This window comes from Delphinus delphis, chromosome 14, assembly GCF_949987515.2.
Source record: "Delphinus delphis chromosome 14, mDelDel1.2, whole genome shotgun sequence".
In the NCBI taxonomy this organism is placed as follows: domain Eukaryota; kingdom Metazoa; phylum Chordata; class Mammalia; order Artiodactyla; family Delphinidae; genus Delphinus; species Delphinus delphis.
The window spans coordinates 52146493-52170899 of record NC_082696.1 but is presented as its reverse complement, the minus strand read 5'-3'; the positions used below and the strand labels follow the sequence as shown (position 1 = coordinate 52170899).

At 37.8% G+C, this 24407-nt stretch overlaps 1 protein-coding gene and 1 pseudogene across 5 annotated transcripts in view; one reads left to right on the top strand and one right to left on the bottom strand.

The window, feature by feature from the left end:
- The window catches only part of ATG5 (autophagy related 5), a 119732-nt gene that overhangs the window by 46990 nt on the left and 48335 nt on the right, over positions 1-24407 (bottom strand). For 4 of the 5 annotated variants that reach the window (XR_009521949.2, XM_060030166.2, XM_060030165.2 and 1 more), the window contains one exon: positions 4322-4416. Coding sequence is in view for 4 of the 5 variants with exons in the window: in XM_060030166.2 (XP_059886149.1) it covers positions 4322-4416 (95 nt within the window). In the remaining variant the exon portion in view is untranslated. The remainder of the gene's footprint in view (positions 1-4321; positions 4417-24407) is intronic. The other variant, XM_060030169.2, reaches the window with a different exon arrangement.
- LOC132437407 (small ribosomal subunit protein eS25-like) lies at positions 16594-17237 on the top strand (annotated as a pseudogene).

Sequence of the window (24407 nt, the reverse complement as noted above, 5' to 3'; positions counted from 1 at the left end):
CAACAGCAAAGTCAATAAAGAGAACCAATAAAACCATGAGGCTCAGGGTCTTCTCTGGTGGCGCAGCAGTTAAGAACCCGCCTTTCAATGCAGGGGACATGGGTTCGAGCCCTGGTCCAGGGAGATCCCACATGCTGCAGAGCAACTAAGCCCGTGTGCCACAACTACTGAGCCTGCACTCTAGAGCTCACGAGCCACAACTACTGAAGCCTGCATGCCTAGAGCCCGTGCTCCACAACAAGAGAAGCCACCGCAATGAGAAGCCTGCACACCACAACGAAGAGTAGCCCCCCATCGCCACAACTAGAGAAAGCCTATGCGCAGCAACGAAGACCCAATGCAGCCAAAAATAAATAAATAGATAAATAACAAAAAACCCTGAGGCTCTGTCTCTCCCTGTTTGAGGAAAAGCTGCCACTGTCTTGACAGAGGAAAGATCAGGCAGCAAGCTCTGCCCTAACAGTCACCACCTGGCAGCCAGGTTTTGTCAAGCAAATTTTGAGAATTCTCTAGCTTCCCACTTTCTATCTAATTATAGCACTTTATGAAAACCATTCTCTCTCACACATACACATTCTCTTTCCCTCTCTCTCTCACATTCTCTCTCTGAATCCTTTTAATGTTATGATATGACAGTAACAGGTATGGATACATCTGACAATATTCCCCAGAAAAGAATGGTAAATACTGCCATAAAGGAAAGAACTGTACTTACTGTAAAAATAATAAATCTGCTCTGAAATCAGGAGTATAAAGTGTTTGAAAAAGAATATCATTGGTATAATTAGATAAACCTGTAATATGGCTTCTTTAAAGAACAATTCCGACCAGATGTATAAATTCACTCAGTCATGCCCTTTTCATTTTGTGGATGAGGAAATGAAGGCCCAGCAAGACAGTAAGCGCCTGTGGACACACAACTCGTCAGTGTCACACCTCCCACAGAGCCTCAGAGGCCTCCCTTCTAGTGCAGTGCTCTTAGTAGGAAACCTGTTTTTCAAGGGAAACTGCTTTGGCCTTTATGTCTCAAATATCTGACAACTTGGCGAGCTCAGAGAGGTTTACATGAAGTCACAAATTGTCAGACTAGGTGAATAAGGCAAAACTGTGATCTTGATCTATCATGCGCTGTTTCTGGATGCAACCCCTCCAACAGCTCTTTTCTACTTGCTCCTACTATTCTCCCACCATTTGAATTAATTTTAGAAGTGTGTTTTCTTCAATTACTACAACAGCACTATCCTTGTTAAAGCCAGCTAGTTCTTTCAGTTTTGGATTATTTGAACTATAAAGTCTTTTTTTCAGCTTCAGAATTATGTGATCTTTGGTGCTTTTAATATTCCAAGATTCAACGAAGTAAGTACTTGTGAAGCACCTACAGTGTACGTAACACTGTGCTAAATAAATCCTACTACACAGATTTAAAAAGGAAAAAACAAAAAAAAAGCCCAAACAAACAAAAAAAACTAACCTTGCCTTCAAAGATATCACTAGCATGTTGAGCGTATTAGTGTATCCACAGTGCTAGTTAGATCAAGAATTACCTAACTTGGGCAAATCACTGAACCTGTCCAGGCCTAGATAAAGAGATTTTCAAACTGTGCTTTAGAATTTCCATAAATATGTGATGCTATAACCACTGGTCCCCAGGAGGACAGAGTCAAGCCACCTGAGTCAATATCACTTATCCCCATCTACCCACCCCTTCCAAGTTCAACCCAAAAGTGGGCTGCTGCATTAAAAAAAAAAAAAAATGAAATCTACTCAGAAAACTTCAGGACCACTCTAAAATTCCGTAATAACCTGTTACTGTTTTTAATCCGTATTTTAATCACCAATATCTATGTCAGTGATGGTGAAGACGCAGCCTCTCCCTATGAGATTTACAGACCACATAAAGGATCCTACCCACTATAAGTACTATACTTAGTCCATAAAATCTGACTCCGTTTTGGCTTTTCTCAGTGCAATAACTAAAGCATATCACTACTGAATCTAGTTCTGTAAAATCACTGCTGAAGTTCTCTTAGGGAATACCTAGGTGGTCAGTACCAATTTATGTAACGTGAGACATTTCTTCTCTCCATACAACTAGGCTTCCTGCCACCTTTCTCACATTATTTTATGCAGATATAGAAACTGTCCTATTTGCACACTGTTTAACATTAACAGTTGCCGAAACTGTTCTACTGCTCTGCTGCCTGTACAGAGAAGACTGAGACTCTCTCATGTGAGCAGCAACAATGTTTCCCTTCCTTTTCCTTAACAGGTCTCTGCAAACCTCTCTTCTCTTGGGCTAAAAACTTTACTGGTTAATCCCAATCCTCAACTGCCTTGCTCCATCAATTACTTTCCTTCTTATTTGATAAACACATTCTTCCATAAAATAACCTAAAATTTTATTCTGCCTTAGCCTTCCCATTACTTCGCCAAGTCTTTATTATACTGTGGATGATCCATGGCTTACGACACATTGTCTTTAGCTATCGCTGAGTGACACTTCAGGAAGCAGCTTTACTGAAACTATTATTATATTTTTACTGTAGGTAAGGTATAAAGGATATTGATTGCCCTGTCCCTTCAAAGTGAGGCCATGTGAGAATTTCTTTCCTAGGTGGTGCTCAAGAAAAGTCAGCTTTCCTGATGATCTAGTAAGTTTTCATCATATATAAAATGAAAAACAAAGTTATATCTCATCACATTTCCTTCCCCTTTGCTCTGGCTACAAGGAAGCTTGGGGTCAAATTTATAGGTCAATTTTAATAAATTTGACGATCTCACTTATTCATAGCGTAGTTCATTTCATGCTGGGTTTCCATTTTATATCTTTGGTGGCTCTAATTTTAAATTTCAACCTTTTTCTATTTTGTGACTATACAAAATATATTCTTGTAAATTGCCTCAGATTCTTCATGATATAAGATAAAGTATAAATAAATAAATTATGGCATTTCCAAACCCACTGGGTAATATTTGTGCTTAACAAAGACTCGTGGAATTAAAATTTTACTTTCCTGAAAAAAGGAAGCAGAGGAGTGTGGCTGATTAGATCATCTGGTCTTTATTCCATCAGGCATTTTTCTCATTTTATTTCTATTGTACGTATTATGAATCCATGATCTAAACATAGTCTATTTGCCATTATGTTAATGAAATAAATGAGAAGCAACCTTATTTAAGTCATAAAAACTTTTCATTCTTTGAGTATATTGGGATTTTTGTTTTTTACTTTTCAATTGGACAGTTTGTTTTCCTCTTTGAACACACATTAATCTGATGGCACTATAAAAGATTAAAAAATAACTGTAGAAGTAACTATGAGTAAAGACTGTTAGATAGTAAAAATGGCTACAGAGAGAAGTTATGACACAATCTCTTTGAGTCTGAATCGAAGGCCTGCTAGATGAGAGTCTATGTTTGTGATACTGTGTTTCTAATTCCTATTCTTAACTGCTTTTTCCATGATCGTAGGCAACTAGCTTTCTGGATACCATTCATTCAATGAAAATTTACTCAGTATTGCTATATAGGAAATATATGGTAGTTTTAAAGTACCCTACAGAAACATGGAGTTTCTTAACCCCATGAAAGTGTACAGTAATGAGACGCTACTATTTATTTTGTTGTACAACACTGAGGACCCATCATCTAAAACAAATACAGTCGATTCTCATCTGTGGTACTTATGTTCTATAAAGTTACTGCAAACACTGACTGAATTAACAAATACTGAACCATTGCTCTTAGGGGGACTACAAGGGTTACTGCAAGTCTCTGGTCACATGTCTTCAACTCATCAATACATAACCTTGTTTTATGTATGTTTCTGTATAAAGGTAGCACTTCAGCACTATGCTTGGGAGTCATTTTTAACATCAAAATTACCAACGAAAAGCACAAAAACGTGAAGAACGCGGCACTAAATAGACTGGGAAAAGTCACTTGTTTACAGTATGAGAGCAGAAACAAGAAGGCACAGCATCACTGAAAATGTGCACATGGGCAAAGCAAATTTTTCATCACTCTGCACATGTCCAGGGAAGTACTGTTGAGTACTGACTTTGAGGTTGCAAATAAATTTTAGCAAGCAGGCTAATCTGCAAATACAAAATCTGCAAATAAAGAGCACCAACTAAATGAGTCACATATTTCACAGTACAGTCTCTGATTTGACTGCCACCAAAAGGAAGAGATCTGGAAAACCCTAATAAATGTTATTCAGTTACTATGCAAACTGAAAAGAGTTTGGACTAGAGTGCTTCAAGAAGTAAGATGTCCGAGACTTTCATAAGTTGGTATTGTTAAAAATGTTACTTCCTACCTGGTATATTCTAAAAGGGATGTAACGAAATCCATTTTCCTCTGCAGGATATTCCATGAGTTTCCGATTGATGGCCCAAAACTGGTCAAATCTGTCTGTAATGATAAATTATTCATTAAAAATGAACAACATTATAATTTAATACCTCATATGAAGAGATTAAAGTTGTTAAGCATCCATTCTAATAGAAGTTTCTGAAAGGGCATTATTTCTATATTATTTTTCCCAAACTTATCTTTCCATAACTAAACATAAAGCAAGATATAAAATTATTTTTTTTCTACATTATTGTTGCTTCCTTTTCCTAGATATCTCCATAGACATTTTTTCTCATAAGAGAAACTCTAAATAGATTATGACTACTGGTGTTATCACAGCAAAAAACATCAGGTATAGATGAATGTCTCGATTCCCTTGGTCCTATTCCTACTGTCTAAACTAAAAGCACAGCTTCAAGTGACCTAACGTTTAACCACAAATTGTTTAAAGAAACAAAGTAAAAATACCAAACACAGTACACATTAAACAGAAAAAAGATAAAATTATAGGACAGGCTTTGAAAGAAATGTGAAACTGACACTTAAATAACTGTCAGTTGCAGCTTAATCCCAGACTGATTAAACAACTCCTTTTTAAAAATGTAAGGCTTGCTTTAAACAAAAAAAACCCCACTTTACTGATATATAATTCACATACCATAAAATTCACCCTTTTGAAGTGTTAACTGAGTGGTTGTTAGCATATTCAGAGTTGCCAATATATAATTTCAGAACATTTTCATCATCCCCAAAAGAAACCTATACCCATTAATAATTATGCCCTCCCCCCACATCCCCTGGAAATCACTAATCTCTACTCTATTCCAGAAATTTCATATAAATGGAATCATATAATATGTGGTCTTCTGCATCTGTTTTTCTTTCTTACTATGTTTTCAAGGTTCATTCATGTTGTAGCATGTTATCAGAACTTTATTTTTACTACCAAATAATATGTCATTGTATGGAGATACCACATTTTGTTTACCCATTCAATAGTTTGTAGACATTTGGGCTGTTCCCACTTTTTGGCTATTATGATTAATGCTACCATGAACATTCACGTACAAGTTTCTGTATGGATGCGTATTTTCTATTTTCTTGGGCATATTACCTAAGAATGGAACTGCTGAGTTACACAGTAACTGTTTATCTGCCATATGGTAACTATGTTTTGAAGAACTGCCAAACTGCTTTCCAAAGAGGCTGCACCATTTTACACCCCCGCCAACAATGTATGAGGGTTCTGATCTGTCCACATCCTTGCCAACACATTATTGTCCATCTTCTTTATTATAGTCATTCTAGTGGGTATGAAGTGGTATCCCCTTATGGTTTGATTTCCATTTCCCTAAAGACTAATTATGCTGAGTATCTTTTCATTTGTTTCCTAGCCATTTATATATTTTCTTTTGGAGAAATGACTATCAAATCCTTTGTCCTCTTTTTAACTGGGTTGTTTATCTTTTTGTTGTTGAGTATTGTAAGAGTTCTTTATGTATTCTGGATACAAGCCCCTTAATCTGATAAATAATACACAACTATTTTTTTTCCCATTCTGTGTGTTGTTTTTTAACGCCTTTAACTCACCCGGATTTCTACCTTAAAATATTTTTTATACACAGAAATTTATCTCAGAATCAAATCTCTGTAAAGTACATGAATACTCCAGAATCTCAGGTCAGCCTGGTATATTCTCTACTACTAGACTCATCTCAACCCAATTTACTGGTAATATATTCATACTGCTTAAGCCATCATAATTATATATAAAAAACAAAGTTTAGCTGTTTCTTCTTAGATGACTGTGACAGGCTCTAGGCCTTCTCTAATCTCATTTTCAACTCCAATCTGGGGAAAGACACATACTACAATAGAACTGGTAGGATAGGGAATTTAGAACCCAGTCAGTCCAGGGCAATTTCACAGATGACAACTAAGGTCCAGCTTGTTATGAGTTTAGTTAAGAACCAAGACAAGACTCTTGGTCTTCTGATTCAAAGCCCACAACCGTTTCAACAGTTGCAACCACAAAACTGCATCTTAATGCTAAGAGTAGCTCCTTTAACCACAATTCTTTCATGTATGAATCAATTATTCAGTCAATGCTTTTTTAAAAGTATCTTTCTGCTTTCAAGTTATCAAGCAAGAATGTGATAGCTAAATAAAGTGATTCTTCGTGCACTGCTAAAATTTTACTCACTGCCTCGTCATTAAATCTCTGACACCTACCACAGTGCATGCACAACATATGCTCTTGAATCAATGAATAACAGAATACTACATATATAAATTTTCATTAAAATTTTTGGATTCTTATCCTAGGTCTGTAACTTAATAGCTAGACTAGAAATAACAAATCAACTGAAAATTCTGCCCTAATTCACTTACAGATGAAATAAAAGGAGTTAAATAGTTCTAATACCTCTTCTAAAAATAAAATTTTATAATTATTTAAGACACCTTCTTTATCAAAATATTACTTATTAAAAACCACAAGCAAACCTCTATTAAATGAAAAATTTATACTGTTTCTAACAGGGGGGAAAAAATGGGCTAAAGCAGTGGTCCTTAACCAGGGAAGATTTTGCTCCACTGTGGGTCTGGGGACATTTTTGGATGTCACCAATATGTGTGTGTTACTAGCATCTAGTGGGTAAAAGACAGGGATGCTGCTAAACATACCACAATGCATAGGACAGCTCTCCACAACCAAGAATTATCTGACTCAAAATGTCAATAGGGCTAAAGGAAGGAAAGCAAACACAAACAAACAAAAAGTACAGAAAGGTAATTAGTGAAAAGCTTTCACGTACCTATACTGCAAAAAAGTAAACTGGAAAAAGAAACATTACTGTGCACATTATCAATTTGCTGACACTCAACTCCAAATTCACCCTTCAATATATACACAGGCATAACGGACACAATTTCTTTAAGCATCTCTAGCGTGACAATCACATTAAGCTTTCTCAGTAGAGAGTACTGAAAGGACACTGCAGGAGAAAGGGGCTCCTGCCTACACACACACACACTGAAGGCTCCTTGCCCAAATTAGCACCCTGCTTTCCTCTGCAGGCCCATATGGGTGGCTGGCCTACAGTTTCCCACAGAGACGCCAGTCCCTCTGCATGCTTGTGCCACTTGTTGCTGGTGGCCCGCACTCCAGATTTTCCTGACTTCCCAGCCACTGCAGACCTGCTCCAATCTGGGCAAAATAGTGAACACTTCTCTACTAACCCAATGGGCTGGAATATACATTCTCCAATGAGTTCTAAACCCAGCCCTGGGAAGGGGCTCCTTTTAAGTGTGACCTTCCTCTTTAGCCCCAGGGTACCAGATATGATTTTCTTATATCTTCAGTTACTCTTTTACTGGAGTTTAATCATTCAGTATATCATACTTAACCTATTTATCCCTCTGTGTGGTTTCTATCTCCTAACTGGACCTAGCCTGATACAACTATGTTTTAAAGGAATAAAGACATAATAAAAATCTGTATTAATTAAGATTAGCTTTATCTTCTTATAAAAATGTTATGTTCTTATATAAAATAGGCATTTCCTCAACAATACCAAAAACATTCCAACCAAGAATAATCTAACTTTTATAAGTCAAAGTTATTAATTAGAAAGACACAAATAAAAGAAATTAAAAGAAAATCAGTGCTGAGTTTCAGTTTATAACCAAATGTCTTTCACACTGGGTTTTGTAACATCAGGAACTCTTTTATCCCTTAGTCAATAATTAAATAAAATTGGAGTAAGGATGTATTGCTAACTTCCTACATAGTAATGAATCAAGTATATATTAACCTGTCACCAAACAATTAGTTATTATAATTAAGTTGTAAATTTAGTTATTTGTGTCATTGGCCACGAAAACAGTACCTACAAGTAAAAGAAGCTCAATGGTCTTTAGCTGCTCATTTTTTAAACTGTAAAGTTAGGTAAATGTATATCTATTTCAACAGCTTTCATGTTAATTTAGTTCTAATTCTAAAACAAAACAAACTACTAAGTAGAAGAAAAAATTAAAACTAGCAGTCGCTTAGCTTATACAAAGAATGGGAGAAAAGAAGGTAACTTAACGTACTTCTTGCCAGAGCTATTAAGAATATGATTGATAAGCTGGTTTCTGTTTTCTATAGCTGTGCTATAGAAAGTCAATCTATTTTTTTTAAAGATATTAAAAACAGAATTCCTCAAAATCCTGGTGGCCACCAATTTTTTTTTTCTCACTCTCTGCTGAATTAAGCTTTTATATTGGTCTTGGAAATTTTTTAAAAATCCAGAAAAAAAAATTTTTTAAACCAAAGATCTTCTTAAGAAGCATGAAAAATAAATTGATTACATTTGTATTCTTTGTTCCTCACATGGAAAAAGCTGCAGAAAAAAGTGGCGATCTTAAAGGATGTTTCTGCTCTTCCACTTAAGCTTTATTAAGAACTCAAGGCAAAATAATTTTTAATATTCAAATGCCACAAACAATGTATTCGTTTACAGGATCCCACAGGAAACGTGGAGGACATCTAAGGGACTGCGACCCAGCCTCAATTCAGTAATGTGGTATTGCTGGCTGGGATATAACCATAGGAAAGGGGTGAAATGGCTTCCACATGCACACCATCCACTTCCTGCTCTTTAAGTCTGTGATGTCAAAAAGAACAGATTTACAGCACCCTAAATAAGTGTCAGATCATGATGGCCCATAAAACACAGGCTTTTAAGCTTTTCTTTAAAGAGAAAAGCAAATGGTTGAAAATCACTACTGAAGGGAACACACTCCTCACAGAATTCTGCATTTATCAACAGTATTATTCAAATCAGTACTACAGGTGGTCATGTAATATACATGGTGTTTTGACCAGAGGCTTTCAAAATTTATAGCAGAAAACATATCCAAGTACAGACCTATTCGAATTAATTTCTTAACATGTAATATAGTAAACATCTTTGTGAAGCAAAGTAGGAGGGGAAAAAAAACAGTGATTACTGGTAGGTACCAAACACAGGTGTGTTAAATATGTGACCTGTATCTTCAAACTCATTTGTCCTCTGAGTCATATGTTAACAGGACAGTTAGGGCTGACCCAGGGAAGGGAACATTCTCTGTACGGCAGCAAGTCCACTGGTGCTTGGATGCTTCTTAACAGAACTGCACCCATACATTTCCATGAGAACTTCTGTTTGAGGTTTAAAGTTACTGTGATGTATCTTCAAAGAAGTCTTGAAAATGTTTCAAGGACCCCTGAAAATTTGTCATGAAAACAGAAGTAGGCAGGACCAGCAGGCTGGCCTCTGTATTAAGGCTGAGAGGAGAACCAAACCAGGAGAAGGTCAATCCTTAATCCTGTTCGTAAACACTCATCTTGGCAATAGGATTGTACCCTGGGGAATTTGTTGTTAGAGTGAATCAAAAGAGCAATAAAACCTGGATCTGAGGAAATCTTTGACCTGGAGCATCACTGTCTCAGAATAAACTGAGAGAAGACATTTATAGTAGTCTCCCCTTATCCATGGGGGATACGTTCCAAGACCTCCAGTGGATGCCTGAAACAGCGGATAGTACCGAATCTTACACATACTGTGTTTTTCTTATACCTACATACCTGTAATAAAGTTTAATTTATAAATTAGGCACAGTAAGAGACTATCCCGATTGCCAGCATCACTAACATTTTGTGGCCATTATTAAGTAAAATAAGGGTTACTTGAACACAAGCCCAGCAATACCACAACAGTTGATGTGATAACTGAGACGGCTACTACGTGACTAACAGGAGGGTAGCACATACAGTGTGGATATACCAGAATCATCCCCTATACTTCACATGCTGAGGTGAGACGGAACAAGGTTTCATCATGCTACTCAGAACAGTGCACGATTTAAAACTTGTGAATTACTGATTTCTGGAATTTTTCATTTAATATCTTCAGACCACGTATGCCCACAGGAAACTGAAACTGTGGAAAACAAAACCATGAATAAGGAGAACTACCATAGTCCTCTGCCCTAAAAAAGAAGTGCTGTCTATTAAAATAAAGTCAATTACTGGGATTCACTCTTGGAAAACATTAAAGATGCTGTAACACACCGTCTAGAAAACTGGCCTCAAGGAGAGGAATCAATATATATTTTTACAGTGCAATTCTCTCTGTATTCACTGCTACAACTTTCATCTAAACCACTATCAACTCTCATCTGAACCATTGCGACAGCCTCCTAATTGGGCTCTGCCCTTCCACTTGTATCCATAATACACAGCATCCAGAATGCTCTTTTAAAACATAAATTGAATCATACCATGAATGAATAAATTTCTAAACATTTTTCTAATGGGCCATAAGGAATAATGCTTTATAATGTACTTTAACAATACGATTATTTGAAGTTAAGTACTAGAATCATTATTAAAAGAAAAAATCCAATGCATCTCCTTACTGGCTACAAATGGGGCAGACTGCTCCCCACTCAAACTCTGCATGCAAGCAACCATAATGTTGGTAATGAAATGCCTCCTTCCCGGGAAGCTGGTTCCTTTCAGCCCCCTCCCACTCCCTTGGAATGCAATGGTTCCTGCATCCCTCTGAGATCTCCCTGCTACCAATCTGCTTACTTACTAAAGCTCCAAATCACACTATTTTTCTTTTCTGTCCCTAGAAAACACCAAGCTTATCCCCATATCACAGTTAGAGGCTTGGAATCCCCCACTTTTCCAATCGTCACATAGCTGCTTTTTTGTCATCATCCAAGTCTCAACAGAAGTGTTACCTCCTCAGGGGAGAATTTCCTCATAATTCTAGCTAAAGTATTATTCTGTTTTCTTCTAAACACTTAACCGTTCTTTGAAATTACCCTATTTACATGTTTAATTAGTTACTCTCTCTCCCCCAATTAAAATGCATTCCAAGAGTCAATCCCAGTAGTTGACTTTATTTTAATAGACAGAATTCAATTACTGTATTTCAACCAATTAAGAAACATTTACTTCAAATTTATTTTCAAATTGGGCCAGTAACAACATAAAAGGGATTCAAAATTCAAAAAAAATCATAATGTTAAAAACCCGCAACTTATTCTATGTGCTCATGTTAAAAATTTAAAAAAAGGAAGAAATGACCCTCAATTATATTCAAGTCTTCACTGGCTCTACAAGACAATTTTTAAAGTAGCTTGTTTGCTAAAAAGAGATTTAAAGAGCTATAGCCAGTGGCAGGCCAGCGCTAATTAACTAAATGTATTCCTGCGTAAATCACCTATAGATTTTTAACCAGATTACCTGACTTGTTACCTTTCAAAACTACTGTAAATTGAGAAAATATTCTTCCTCTCAGGTTAAGTTACAGTTTATCACTTTCCTACATTCAGAGGGCCAGAAACAAACTTAACATGTAATCAAGCCCAGTTTTACTTCACTCAGAGCACTCCAAAGTCATAAGGCGAAAACAAAACTCTATTTTAACTTTTGAAAGACCAATGGAGAAAAAGATACTCCATTATATTCACTATTATCTTTGCAATGTTTGTTATGCAGGATACTCTATCTTTATTCTAATACAAATTCCTCATGCTTCTGATGAGAAACTGTAAATGAAAAAATTTTATTAATAATTCTTCATAGACAAATGACAAAAGCTTAAAAAGCTGGGTGGGGCACCAGCGGTCACTGGAGATGCGATATATCATGCAACATTTCTCAGCTGTAGCTGCCTACCTGGACCACCTGAGAAACTTTTAAAAAAATACTAATGTCAAGGACCCACTCCAGACCAGTTATTTCAGATTCCCTGGAACTGTATTTTTTGGAAACGCCCAGATGATTCCAATATGTAGCCAGAGTTAACAGCCTCCAGATGGAAAATACACTGGCTTTAGAATCAGAGATCTAAGATCAAATCCTGGTCCCATCTCTTACTAGCCCTGTAAGCTCTTTTCCTCATTTTTAAAGTTGATAATGTTTATCTAATTCTTAGGAAGAATCACTAAGAAGGCATATCCAGGACTGGGACATCACAGGAATTTAGTAAATGTAATATGATTATAGGTAAATTCTGTTCTATTTCAAATCCATCTCATCTGTCCAAGGTGGCTACATGAAAAATGCCTCTTTAAAAGAAGTCCCCCATTTGCAAAGAGTTCATACTATGAATCTCCAGTTTAATTCAGGCAAGGAAGAGAAAAGTAAAAGTAAAACAACTGATAGAAGTAACAGTGTACTCAATTAAGTTTTTACTTTGTAGGATCTGCATAGAGTTAAATCTATTAAAGTGTTTACTTACTCCTATTATGTACCTAATTGAGTACTGGGAGCTGTAGAGAATTAAAAACCAAAATATAAAACAAGTACACGGACTCTCCTTTACTTAATATGTAGCTGGGGAAGCCAAACTGACATACATAAAGTTACCACAATTTCTAATGGGTCCGATTGGTCCTTTATTGTGCATTAGTAGTGCCTGATGGTTCAAGTCCTCCCCGCCCTTCTCTTCTAATGCAGGTGACCAAGTGACAGATGCTTAAGTAAAAAGCATGTTAAAAGTTAGGCTGGGGACTTCCCTGGTGGCGCAGGGGTTAAGAATCTGCCTGCCAATGCAGGGGGACACGGGTTTGATCTCTGGTCCAGGAAGATCCCACATGCCATGGAACAACCAAGCCCATGCGCCACAACTACTGAGTCTGCGCTCTAGAGCCCACGCGCCGCAACTACTGAAGCCCGCATGATCTAGGGCCCGTGCTCCACAACAAGATAGGCCATCACAATGAGAAGCCCGCATACCGCAACCTGTTCGCCACAACCAGAGAAAGCCCGCGCACAGCAACAAAGACCCAACACAGCCAAAAATAAAAATTTTTGAAAAAGTTAGGCTGGTAAAAAAGTGGTATTAAAATAACTCAAGTGATGCTAGAGTGAAAAGTCATGGGTTCTGATTATAGTAGAAACTCAGAGATCATTTTTATTAATAACATACCTGAACAGAATTTAACTGTTTTTTTAAAACCCTAAATGAATTTTATGTTGTTTGATTTTCAAAGCAACTTTTGAGGGAAGCTGCGGTTCAAAGCAGGTAAATGATTTGCTTGAGGTCACCAGGTCAGTAGATTCTCAGGGATGCTACCATATCACAGAAAACTTTCAGTTACATTTCTATAAATTAAAACGCTGCTTGCTTGTTAAAACTCCAAGTTGAGTCAATTCAATGACGTATGATTAACAGGAATCTGAGAAACTGTTCATGAACAGAATGTTCACATTATCAAAAATTCCAGTCCTATACTTCAAAATTCATGGTAGTGTCAGGTATAATAGTTTACCAAATCTTGTCTCCTTTGGCAGTTACAGATCTCAAACTGAACAGTTAGCAGTAGCTGCTGCAGAAATACTTAATAAACATTTAAGTAAATAAAAATTTACTTCAACATGCACATTAAGGCATTATTTTTCAATGAGAACAAGGAAAAATGCAACTGATAATTGAAAACATCATTCAACTAGGAACAACTACCTCTTAAAAGCAGACATGGACAATGATGAGGAAAACGGGAAAATTCAACCATAGTTTAGCTTTTAGCTACTAGGATTATTCAGGTGGCAATTACTACACAATTTATTTATTATAACAACTCATTCACTATCAAAACAAAGTTGACTTGTAAAATTATACACATACCCCCCAAAATAGGGCCCATCCAACATTTTATAAACTATATTACTTCCTATAGTGAGTTTATTTTAGAATAAATACTATTATTTTAAATGTATTCAGTAGGTTTTAGTAATAAGTGATATAATGTATCCTAAAAGTTAATCAGGATTTCTAAGAATTCCAGTAGAAATAAGAATAAAGTTATTAAAAATTGAAATTATTCTACCAGTGCTTCTCAACTTATTCATTTACACTCAAATATCTGAATCCCACAGAATATTATTCTGAGTGTAATAACACCTTAAAATAAATGATGATAAAAATATTGGGGGGAAACTTTTTTTTGAATTTTATATTATTTATTTTGTACAGCAGGTTGTTATTAGTTATCTATTTTATACATATTAGTGTATATATGTCAATCCCAATCTCCCAATTCATCCCATCACCACCACCACCCTCCCCTGCCACTTTTGGGGGGAAACTTCTGTATGTAAACCCTTTCTCCTTCACTCAATGAGCCTATGCAGTTGCTCTCTTCTATTCCTCCTTCCCAGATATTAGATGTCCACTAATTGCCTTTTTTCCTCTGCTCCTCCTTCCTTATATTCTGAGTGGACAAATAGCAATACATTTTTTTTCTTGCAAAAATGTTTTTATAGGGTTTTAAAAACCCACATAAAAATAATTTCACCTTAAAATAAGTGAAAAGTTAAGTGCAGGTTAATATACTTGTAGGAAAAAAAAATCTGAGTTTATTAACAAAAACAAGAAGCTACTTTAAGAAAAAGAGGCCTATATCTTGAAGTGTACTTCTGAGTGTGGTTTATGGTAATGTGAAATAAAGCGAAATCTGAATCTGGTTAAATCTTTTATGCAAATAAACTCCAATTAAAAATACCATTTGGGATATTTTATTGATATTCCTCTACAGAGAAAGATAGAAATAAGCTAGATGTAGAAAAGCCCAGGAACCAGAGATAGTCTGGATCCTAAAGGGACCCTGTGGGAAGAAATGCTTCTTAAGTAGAAAGCCACTTTGAAGATAATGATCAGGACTTGACTGAACACCCTGTATCTTAGATACACAAATTTGTTTATTTTGCACTCATTTTTTATGGGTTGCTTCTTTTCTAGTTTTCTAGCATTTGGGTTAAAATCGTGCAACTCTCTAAATACTAATTAAAACACTGGAATAGTTTAATATTTAAATGTAATTTTCACATAAAAGGATTTCTGAATCTTTTAGTTTCTAAAGCAATAAAAGAGACAAGCAACGAATAATAACAAATTAGCCCTGCTATAGAACGGCAGTTACTTCTTTGGTTCAGAAAAAACATCATTAATATGGAGAACTGTGACATCAAGAACTTCTTATCACAGCCACTAGTCAGGACTGGTCTGCACAGGCAGAGATGGAGTAAATAGAATGTCACGGGGATAGGACTGGGAGAGTGGAGGGGGAGGAAATTCTAGAATTCTCAATAAAGTAATTTCTAGGTCTTTGTTAAAAAGTACATGAAATAGGTACCTGGGAATAGGTAACACACTGGCCCGCATTAATTAGACTGTTGAGCTAAAATGTTTATCTGGTCATCCAGACCCTAGAAAGATAATGAAAGAATTGGTCAGAGAGTAGGTAAAAGTTTAAATGAGAGGTAAGAGAGGGAAAGAAGTGTTAGCAACATACTCAGAACTAGATCAAGTGCCACACAGAAAGCTGGAGAGGGAGAGGAAAGGCAGCAAAAGAAGGAAAAGGAAAAATATGGAAGACACATGTTACTTCAAAAAATGTAAACAGGGACTTCCCTGGTGGTGCAGTGGTTAAGAATCCGCCTGCCAATGCAGGGACATGGGCTCGATCCCTGGTCCGGGAAGATCCCACATGCCGCAGAGCAACTAAGCCCGTGTGCCACAACTACTGAGCCCATGCTCTAGAGCCGACGAGCCAGAACTACTGAGCCCATGTGCTGCAACTACTGAAGCCCGTGCACCTAGAGCCCGTGCTCTTCTACAAGAGAAGCCACCACAATGAGAAGCCCACGCACTGCAATGAAGAGTAGCCCCCGTTCACCACAACTAGAGAAACCCCGCGCCCAGCAACGAAGACCCAACGCAGCCAAAAATAAATAAATAAATGACTTTTTAAAAAATGTAAACAGTCTTACTGAAATGACAGCATACTATTGATTCATTTGTCATTTAACAGTAACCTCAACAAAAATAAAATAATCCTCATCATCCAGAAACAATTATAGCTAAGTTTACAATAAGAAGTTCACATGGTTATGGTTACATACAAGAAGAGTTAACTGATTAAAATAACTTTTTAATTTGTTTACATGTCAAAGTCCTTTTGTTTAAAGAATATAGTTCCAAATACAGCCTAAATGAGTCACTGTAACAACTGAACATAGTAGTTCTCAAAGGCTGAGTTGGTGGAACAGATGAGAAACTTCATAAATAAATTGGCCCAGGCTTTAGACTTTCAAACACATCTCACAAGGCTGTTGAGATGACAGTGATAATTCATGTAAAGTACCCAGGACAGAACTTGGGGATTCAATAAATGATCACTGCTACTTTAATGGAGAAGCAGTTTTATGCAGTAATTCTACATCACGGACTCCGGAGCGCGGCCGGCTGCGGCGCTTGCACACTTGGAGCACGCCTGGCTGTCAGTAACGCCAGGAAGTTAGCTGTCGGGATCTAGAAAATTGTTTTCCGTCCCTTTTCCCCAGCTTTTAGTGTCAGGAAACAGCAACGTGTGACTGCCTCACAGCTAGCCGCAAAGCGCAAAAGCCGCCCAAGGATGACAAGAAGAAGAAAGATGCCGGAAAGTCGGCCAAGACAAAGACCCAGTGAACAAATCTGGGGGCAAGGCCAAAAAGAAGAAGTGGTCCAAAGGCAAAGCTCGGGACAAGCTCAATAACCTAGTCTTGTTTGACAAAGCAACGTATGACAAACTCTGTAAAGAAGTTCCAAACTATAAGCTTATAACTCCAGCTGTCGTCTCTGAGAGACTGAAGATTTGTGGCTCCCTGGCCAGGGCAGCCCTGCAGGAGCTGCTTAGTAAAGGACTTATTAAACTGGTTTCAAAGCACAGAGCTCAAGTAATTTACACCAGAAATACCAAGGGTGGAGATGCTCCAGCTGCTGGTGAAGATGCATTAACAGGTCCCACCAGCTGTATATTTTGAAAAATAAAACTTTATTAAATTAAAAAAAAAATTCTACATCACCTCTCTCAGAGCAGTGGTACTCAAATGGGGTGATTCTGCCGCTTAGGGGATATCTGGCAATGTCTGGAGACATTTTTTAATGTGATGATTGAGAACGGGGAGTAGTGTGCTCCTGGCATCTAGTGAGTGGGCAGAGGCCAGGAATGCTGCCAAACATCCTATAGTGCACAGGACAGCCCCTCCCTGCCGCCACCCCAACATCAAAGAATTATCCAGTCCAAAATATCTAATGGTGCCAACAATGAGAAATCCTGCTCAAGAGTAGTGGCTCTCAAACTTTAGTGCATCACAATCACCTGGAGGGGTGCTGGACCACAAGTTACTGGGATCTGCCCCAGAGTTTCTGACTCAGTTGGTTTAGGATACATTTCTAATCAGTTCCTAGCTAAAACTGATACTTCTGTCCCATTGTCTACACTTTGAGAAACACTGCTCTAGGGAAAAGTGATCAGGAGCTAATTGACAAAACAAAAAAAATATTACGAAAAGTAAGTACACTTGGGGTTTTCCATTCTCTTGAGGAGAATTACGATATTAAGTTTCAAAACAAAAGATTCATTTAAAAACAAAATAAGTTAAAATATATATGCACATATACCTTAACATAGGTCCTGGCAATTTTTTTCAGTCTGACATCAAAAGCAAAGCCAACAAAAGCAAAAATAAACAAGTGGAACTACATCAAGCTAAAAAGCTTCTGCTCAGCGAAAGAAATCATCAACAAAATGAAAAGACAACTTACTGAATGGGAAAAAATATTTGCAAATCTTGTATCTGATAAGAGGTTAATATCCAAAATATATAAAAAAACTCATACAACTCAATAGCAAAAAACCCCTAAACAATCCAATTTAAAAATGGGCAGAAGATCTGAATGGACATTTTCAAAGAAGACATATAGATGGCTAACAGGTAGATGAAAAGTGCTCAACATCACTAATAATAAGAAAATCAAAACCACAATAAGATATCACCTCACGGGCTTCCCTGGTGGCACAGTGATTAAGAATCTGCCTGCCAATGCAGGGGACATGCGTTCGAGCCCTGGTCCAGGAAGATCCCACATGCCAGCGGAGCAACTAAGCCTGTGCACCACAACTACTGAGCCTGCGCTCTAAAGCCCACGAGCCACAACTACTGAGCCTGCATGCCACAACTACTGAAGCCCGTGAGCCTAGAGCCCGTGCTCCGCAACAAGAGAAGCCACCGCAATGAGAAGCCCGCGCAACTCAACGAAGAGTAGCCCCCGCTCGCCACAACTAGAGAAAGTCCGCACACAGCAACGAAGATACAACACAGCCAAAAAAAAAAAGATATCACCTCACACCTGTCAGAATGGCTACTGTCAAAAAGAAAAGAGATAACAAGTGTTGGCAAGGACGGGGAGAAAAGGAAACCCTGTGCACTGCTGGTGGGAATGTAAACTGGCGCAGCCAGTATTTTAGTTATTTTTAGTTATTTTATAACTGGTAAGGTACAGCATGGTGACTACAGTTCATAATACTGTATGGCATATTTGAAAGTTGCTAAGAGAGTAGATCTTAAAAGTTCTCATCACAAAAAAAAGTTTTTTACAACTATGTAAAATGACATGTTAACTAGACTTACTGTGGTAGTGAGCACTTTGCTATATATACAAATATCGAATCATTATATTGTACACCTGAAAATAATATAACGCTACATGTTAATTATATCTAAATTTAAAAAATTAAAAACTAAAATAAAAATATAAAAACAAAGTTAAGTTAAATTATATATGCATATATACCTGTGTATATATATATGTGTTTTGTGTTTGTGTGTATACCGTGTTTTGTTTTTTTTTAAGAAGAAAGAGGAATCATACTGTAAATTCAAATAATAAGAATAGGTCATGAGTCCAAGAGTGAAAATCAATATCCGGATATTGATATTGGATCAATATCTGACAGATGTTCATCTGCATTTCCTTTATATAGGGTACCAACATTCATAAGAAAAAGCTTCTTGAACCTTCCCAAACTTACCTTACAAAAAAGTAACAGTACATCACAAGGCATACATTTTTTTAAAGTTTTTTAACTGGACCAGATAAATAAAAGATATGATAAGGTAGTCTTCTTACTGTAGATAATTTGGAATTTTACTTAAAATGACATTACAAACTAAACCTTTGTATTCCTGCAACACTAAGAGTTCACTAAAAATATTTTCAAGTACTGATCAGAGTTTAGACTGAACTATAAATCTAGTCTCATAGATTTGTACATTTATCAACTGAATCTCATACACAAAAATGTATTCTCTCTACCACTGATTAACTCTGGAACATATGACCATTCACTGTAATTAATGGATTCTTCAATAAACTTATGTTAGTATAATTTGTAGTGTATTATGAAATAACTCTAAATGTTTTCACCAAGTTTTATTATCCATGACGTTCACTGCCAAGTATACCCAAAGCACTGTAAGAAGCTATGATCCAAGTTATCACCAAATTTATTTATTCATTCAAATCATGTAATTCCCAAGAGCAATCTTTCTCCAGAAGCCAAGCAAAGTATCTTTATGATTTTATATTAATACACAAATGCATAAACTTTTTAGATTTTCATCATTATTTCTAATTACAGAAAGTTAGAATACCAAGAGATTGATTTAAAACATGTAGCATAATAGAGTAAAATGCTTGTTTGTTCAACAGTAAAACTTGAATGCTCAAGCAGGTTACAAATTTTCTCTAAGCAAATTTCTCACAAAGTTGTAGATTCTTGAAGCCACACACACAGCTTCAGACTGAACTTATTTATCTTACTATACTGCAGACAAAACAATAAAGGAAACGACTATCTCAGCTGTATGCAGAAAAAAAGCAAAACACAGTTAGTGGATATAAAGAACTCTCAAACATTAGGAATGTATGGGATTGCTCCATATTCATTGCCTTGTATCACTGGGACATCAACTGTCATATCCTTTAAGATAAAATAATAAACAGGGCACTTATTGTTAAAGTAAATGACTATGAAATTAGAAGTTGCAGCATTCGATTCAAATCTGTTAAGCTTTCTTCATCTACTGACACACACTCACAATACTTAATTCTATCAACATCTAACTCAATGCATCTGCACGTGAATGTCTCAGAGACATTTCCAACTTTTCTTTTTAAATTTATTTTATTTATTTATTTTTGGCTGCGTTGGGACTTCGTTGCTGTACACGGGCTTTCTCTAGTTGTGGTGAGCGGGGTCTACTCTTCGTTGCGGTATGTGGGCTTTTCATTGTGGTGGCTTCTCCTGTTGTGCAGCACAGGCTCTAGGCATGCGGGCTCAGCAGTTATGGTTCACGGGCCCTAGTGCATGCTCAGTAGTTGTGGTGCACAGGCTTAGCTGCTCCGCGGCATGTGGAATCTTCCTGGACCAGGGCTCGAACCTGTGTCCCCTGCGCTGGCAGGTGGATTCTTAACCACTGCACCACCAGGGAAGCCCACATTTCAAACTTTTGCCTTCAAGGCTGACCTTCTCAATTTGGCTTTGTTCCCCATCCCAAACCTATTTTTTATCTAGTTATTTCATATCATGGTATAAAGCGCTACTATCCATCTAGCTGCCCAAGTCAGAACTCAGGAATGATTCTTTCCTTTCTTTCAACCTAAACGTGAAACCATACACAAACCCCTGTGTCCCTGTCCTTTGAAGTAAAAGGCTTTTGCTTTAGTTTCCCAGGCCTCCCTTGTGTCTCAAAAGGCTGACTCAAGAGTTAATGATTAGGAAATGTGAAGATGTAGAAATAAAGAATAGCTGTTGGGCTGGGAAACTGGTAACAATTTAGACTAAAAATCCACCACACAGCACAGTCACCCAACTCCCAGGTCCCTGAAAGATACAGATAAAGGCCTGACACACATTCCTGAGTTGTCTTTTTTTTTTTTTTTTTTTTTTTTTTTTGCGGTATGCGGGCCTCTCACTGTTGTGGCCTCTCCCGTTGCGGAGCACAGGCTCCGGATGCACAGGCTCAGCGGCCATGGCTCACGGGCCCAGCCGCTCCGCAGCATGTGGGATCTTCTCAGACCGGGGCACGAACCCGTGTCCCCTGCTTCGGCAGGCAGACTCTCAACCACTGCACCACCCGGGAAGTCCTCCTGAGTTGTTTTTAAAGGAAGCAGGCCCCCACCAGATGGAAACTGCTGACCACAAGAACACAGATCCTAGTCTGGTTGAAACCAGAAGGTTGATGATGCTTGGAACTTCACCTTGATGCCAACCAATCAGAGAATTGTGCAACAGCTGATCACACACCCTGCAGCCCCTCCCTCACACTGCCTTTAAAACCCCTTCCCTGAAAGCCGTTGGTGAGTTTGGGTCTTTTGAGCGTGAATTGCCCATTCTCCTTGCTTGGTGCCCTGCAGTAAACACTGTACTTTCCTTCACCACAACCCAGTGTCAGTAGATTGGCTTTACTGTGTGTGGGTGAGCAGACTCAAGTTTGGTTTAGTAACAACCTAATACCCCACCTAATAATAGATTCTGTCAATGCTACCTCCAAAATAAACCCCAGATTTACTGACTTTTCTCCATCTCTACCATCATCACCCTAAAGGTCACCATCATCTTATACCTGAACCTACTACTACAGACTCTCCACTGCCACTCTTGGCTCCCTCTATTCCACCCTCTATTCAGCAGCTACAATGTTCTTCCGTCATATTCTGCATCTCATCACTCTCCTGCTCAAAAATCCTCCAATGGCTTCGCAATGCACTTAATATCACAATTCTTTCCTTGAGCTTCCCTGGTGGCGAAGTGGTTAAGAGTCTGCCTGCCAATGCAGGGGACACGGGTTCGAGCCCTGGTCCAGGAAGATCCCACATGCCACTGAGCAACTAAGCCCGTGTGCCACAACTGCTAAGCCTATGCTCTAGAGCCCACAAGCCACAACTACTGAGCCTGCATGCCACATCTATTGAAGCCCACGTGCCTAGAGCCTGTGCTCCGCAATAGGAGAGGCCGCTGCGATGAGGAGCCTGTGCACCACAATGGGGAGTGGCCCCCACTCGCCGCAGCTGGAAAAAGCCCGCATGCAGCAATGAAGACCCAACATAGCCAAAAATAAAAATAAATAAAATAAATAAATAAATAAATAATTTTCTTTTCCTTGACTTGAAAGGCCCTATATCACCTAGATCTTTCCCATTTCTCTAACCTCATTGCATGTCACTCTTCTGTCTTGGTCACTGGCCAAGACACACTGGCCTTCTTTCTATTTTTTAAAATGTACCGAACTCCTTTTTGCCTCATGTTCTTAAAACATGCCATTCCCTAATGTGACTAGTTCCCTTTCATCCTTAAGATTTCAGCTTAAATATCATCTTGTCAAACAGGTCTTTTATAACTACCTTAATAAAAACAGGCCCAATCCCTAATGATCTCTATTCTCAGCACTGTTTATTGCTTTCAAAATAGGGTAAGATCACTGCCAAAAGGATGCTTTCTGTCACATGAAACTTATGGAAAGAACCAGATAATAGAAAAGTGACATTTTTGCTACTTAGAATTTTTTTTTTTTAATGATGAGACTATACTATAGATTGTTTCTCACAGGGGAAATATGACAAGCACACTAGAGGAAAACGGTATCCTAGGGAAAACAACTTATGTTCTCCCTCACTTTTGGTAAAAGCTACTAATAGGATTAAGTCTTCAAAAGTACCTAGCATTTTTCCCCACCTCAGGGGCTTTGCCCCTGCCATTCCCTCTGCCTAGGAAGGTATTAGGAACCCCAGATAAATGTATGGTCCTGCTTTAGGTCTTCATTTAATGTCATGCAATCAGTGAGGCCTCTGAGACCACCTGATTAAAAACAGCAATGCCCTCTCCCAACACAGTCCTTTCTCATCTTTCCCTGCTTTTTCTCCCACAGCACTCCTCATCGTCATAAGGCACATAATGTATGTTACTTTTATATATACTTATTGTCTGTCTCCCCCACGATAATTTAAGCTGCATAAGGGCAGGAAATTCAGTCTATTTTTTTTTTACTACTTTATCTCCAGTATGGATTCAATAATTATCTGTTCAATGAATTAACACTAAAATGACACCCATAAAAGATGAACCAAGTTACAGCAGGAATGTGATGGTTAATTTTATGCATCAACTTGACTGGCCACAGATGCCCAGATTAAACATTATTCCTGGGTGTGCCTGTGAGGGTGTTTGGGGATGAGATTAGCATATGACTATGTGTCATTTCAGTAGACTGCCCACCCCAATGTGAGTGGACATCGTCCAATCAGTTGAGAACCTGAAGAGAACAAAAGGAACGGCAGAGGAAATAGGAATCTGCCCCCCTTTTTTCTGCCCCATTGCTTGAGCTGAGACATCTCATCTTTTCCTACCATTGAACTGGGATTTACACCAGCAGCATCCTTGGTTCTCAGGCCTTGAAACTCAGAGTGAATTACACCTCTGACCTTCCTGAGTCTTCAGCTTGCAGAGGGCAGATTGTGGGACTTGTAAGACTCCAAAATCACATGACCCAGTTCCTCATAATAAATCTGTGTGTGTGTGTGTGTGTGTGTGTGTGTGTGTGTGTGTGTGTGTGTGTGTGTATTCATTCTATTTCTCTGGAGAATCCTGACTAATAAAAGGAGTATGTAAGTATGTAAGAAGAGTGGCAGGAAGGTCAACACCAAGCACAAGATGCGGTTTATTTAAAAAAAAAAAAAAAAGGAGGAAAAACAAAACGAGCTTTATAAACCGTGTTTGGTAAAGAAAGAACGAACGCATGGAGAACATTATTGGGAAAGATGGTTATCATATTAAGAGATGACAGAGAGAAAGCTAAACTATCCAACTTCTGTTTAGTTTCCATTTTCTTCAACAAGAGAATGATTTTCAAAGAAGCAAGTGTGAAAACTTAGCTAAAATAAAAATGACATATTCAGACATAACAGTAGGTACTTTGCTTTAAATTAATGCAAGTCTTCAGACAAAGGAAAATTACTTCAGAGGACACTAAAAGAACTTAAAGATAGGATTACAAAACCAATGCCAATAATCTTATGAAACAATGGAAAATGAGAGAGGTGCCTGAGGTCAGCAGACAGGCAAATGTTTCAACCTAAAAATATGAATGGATTTTATCAACTGGTAAGCCTGACGTCAATCTT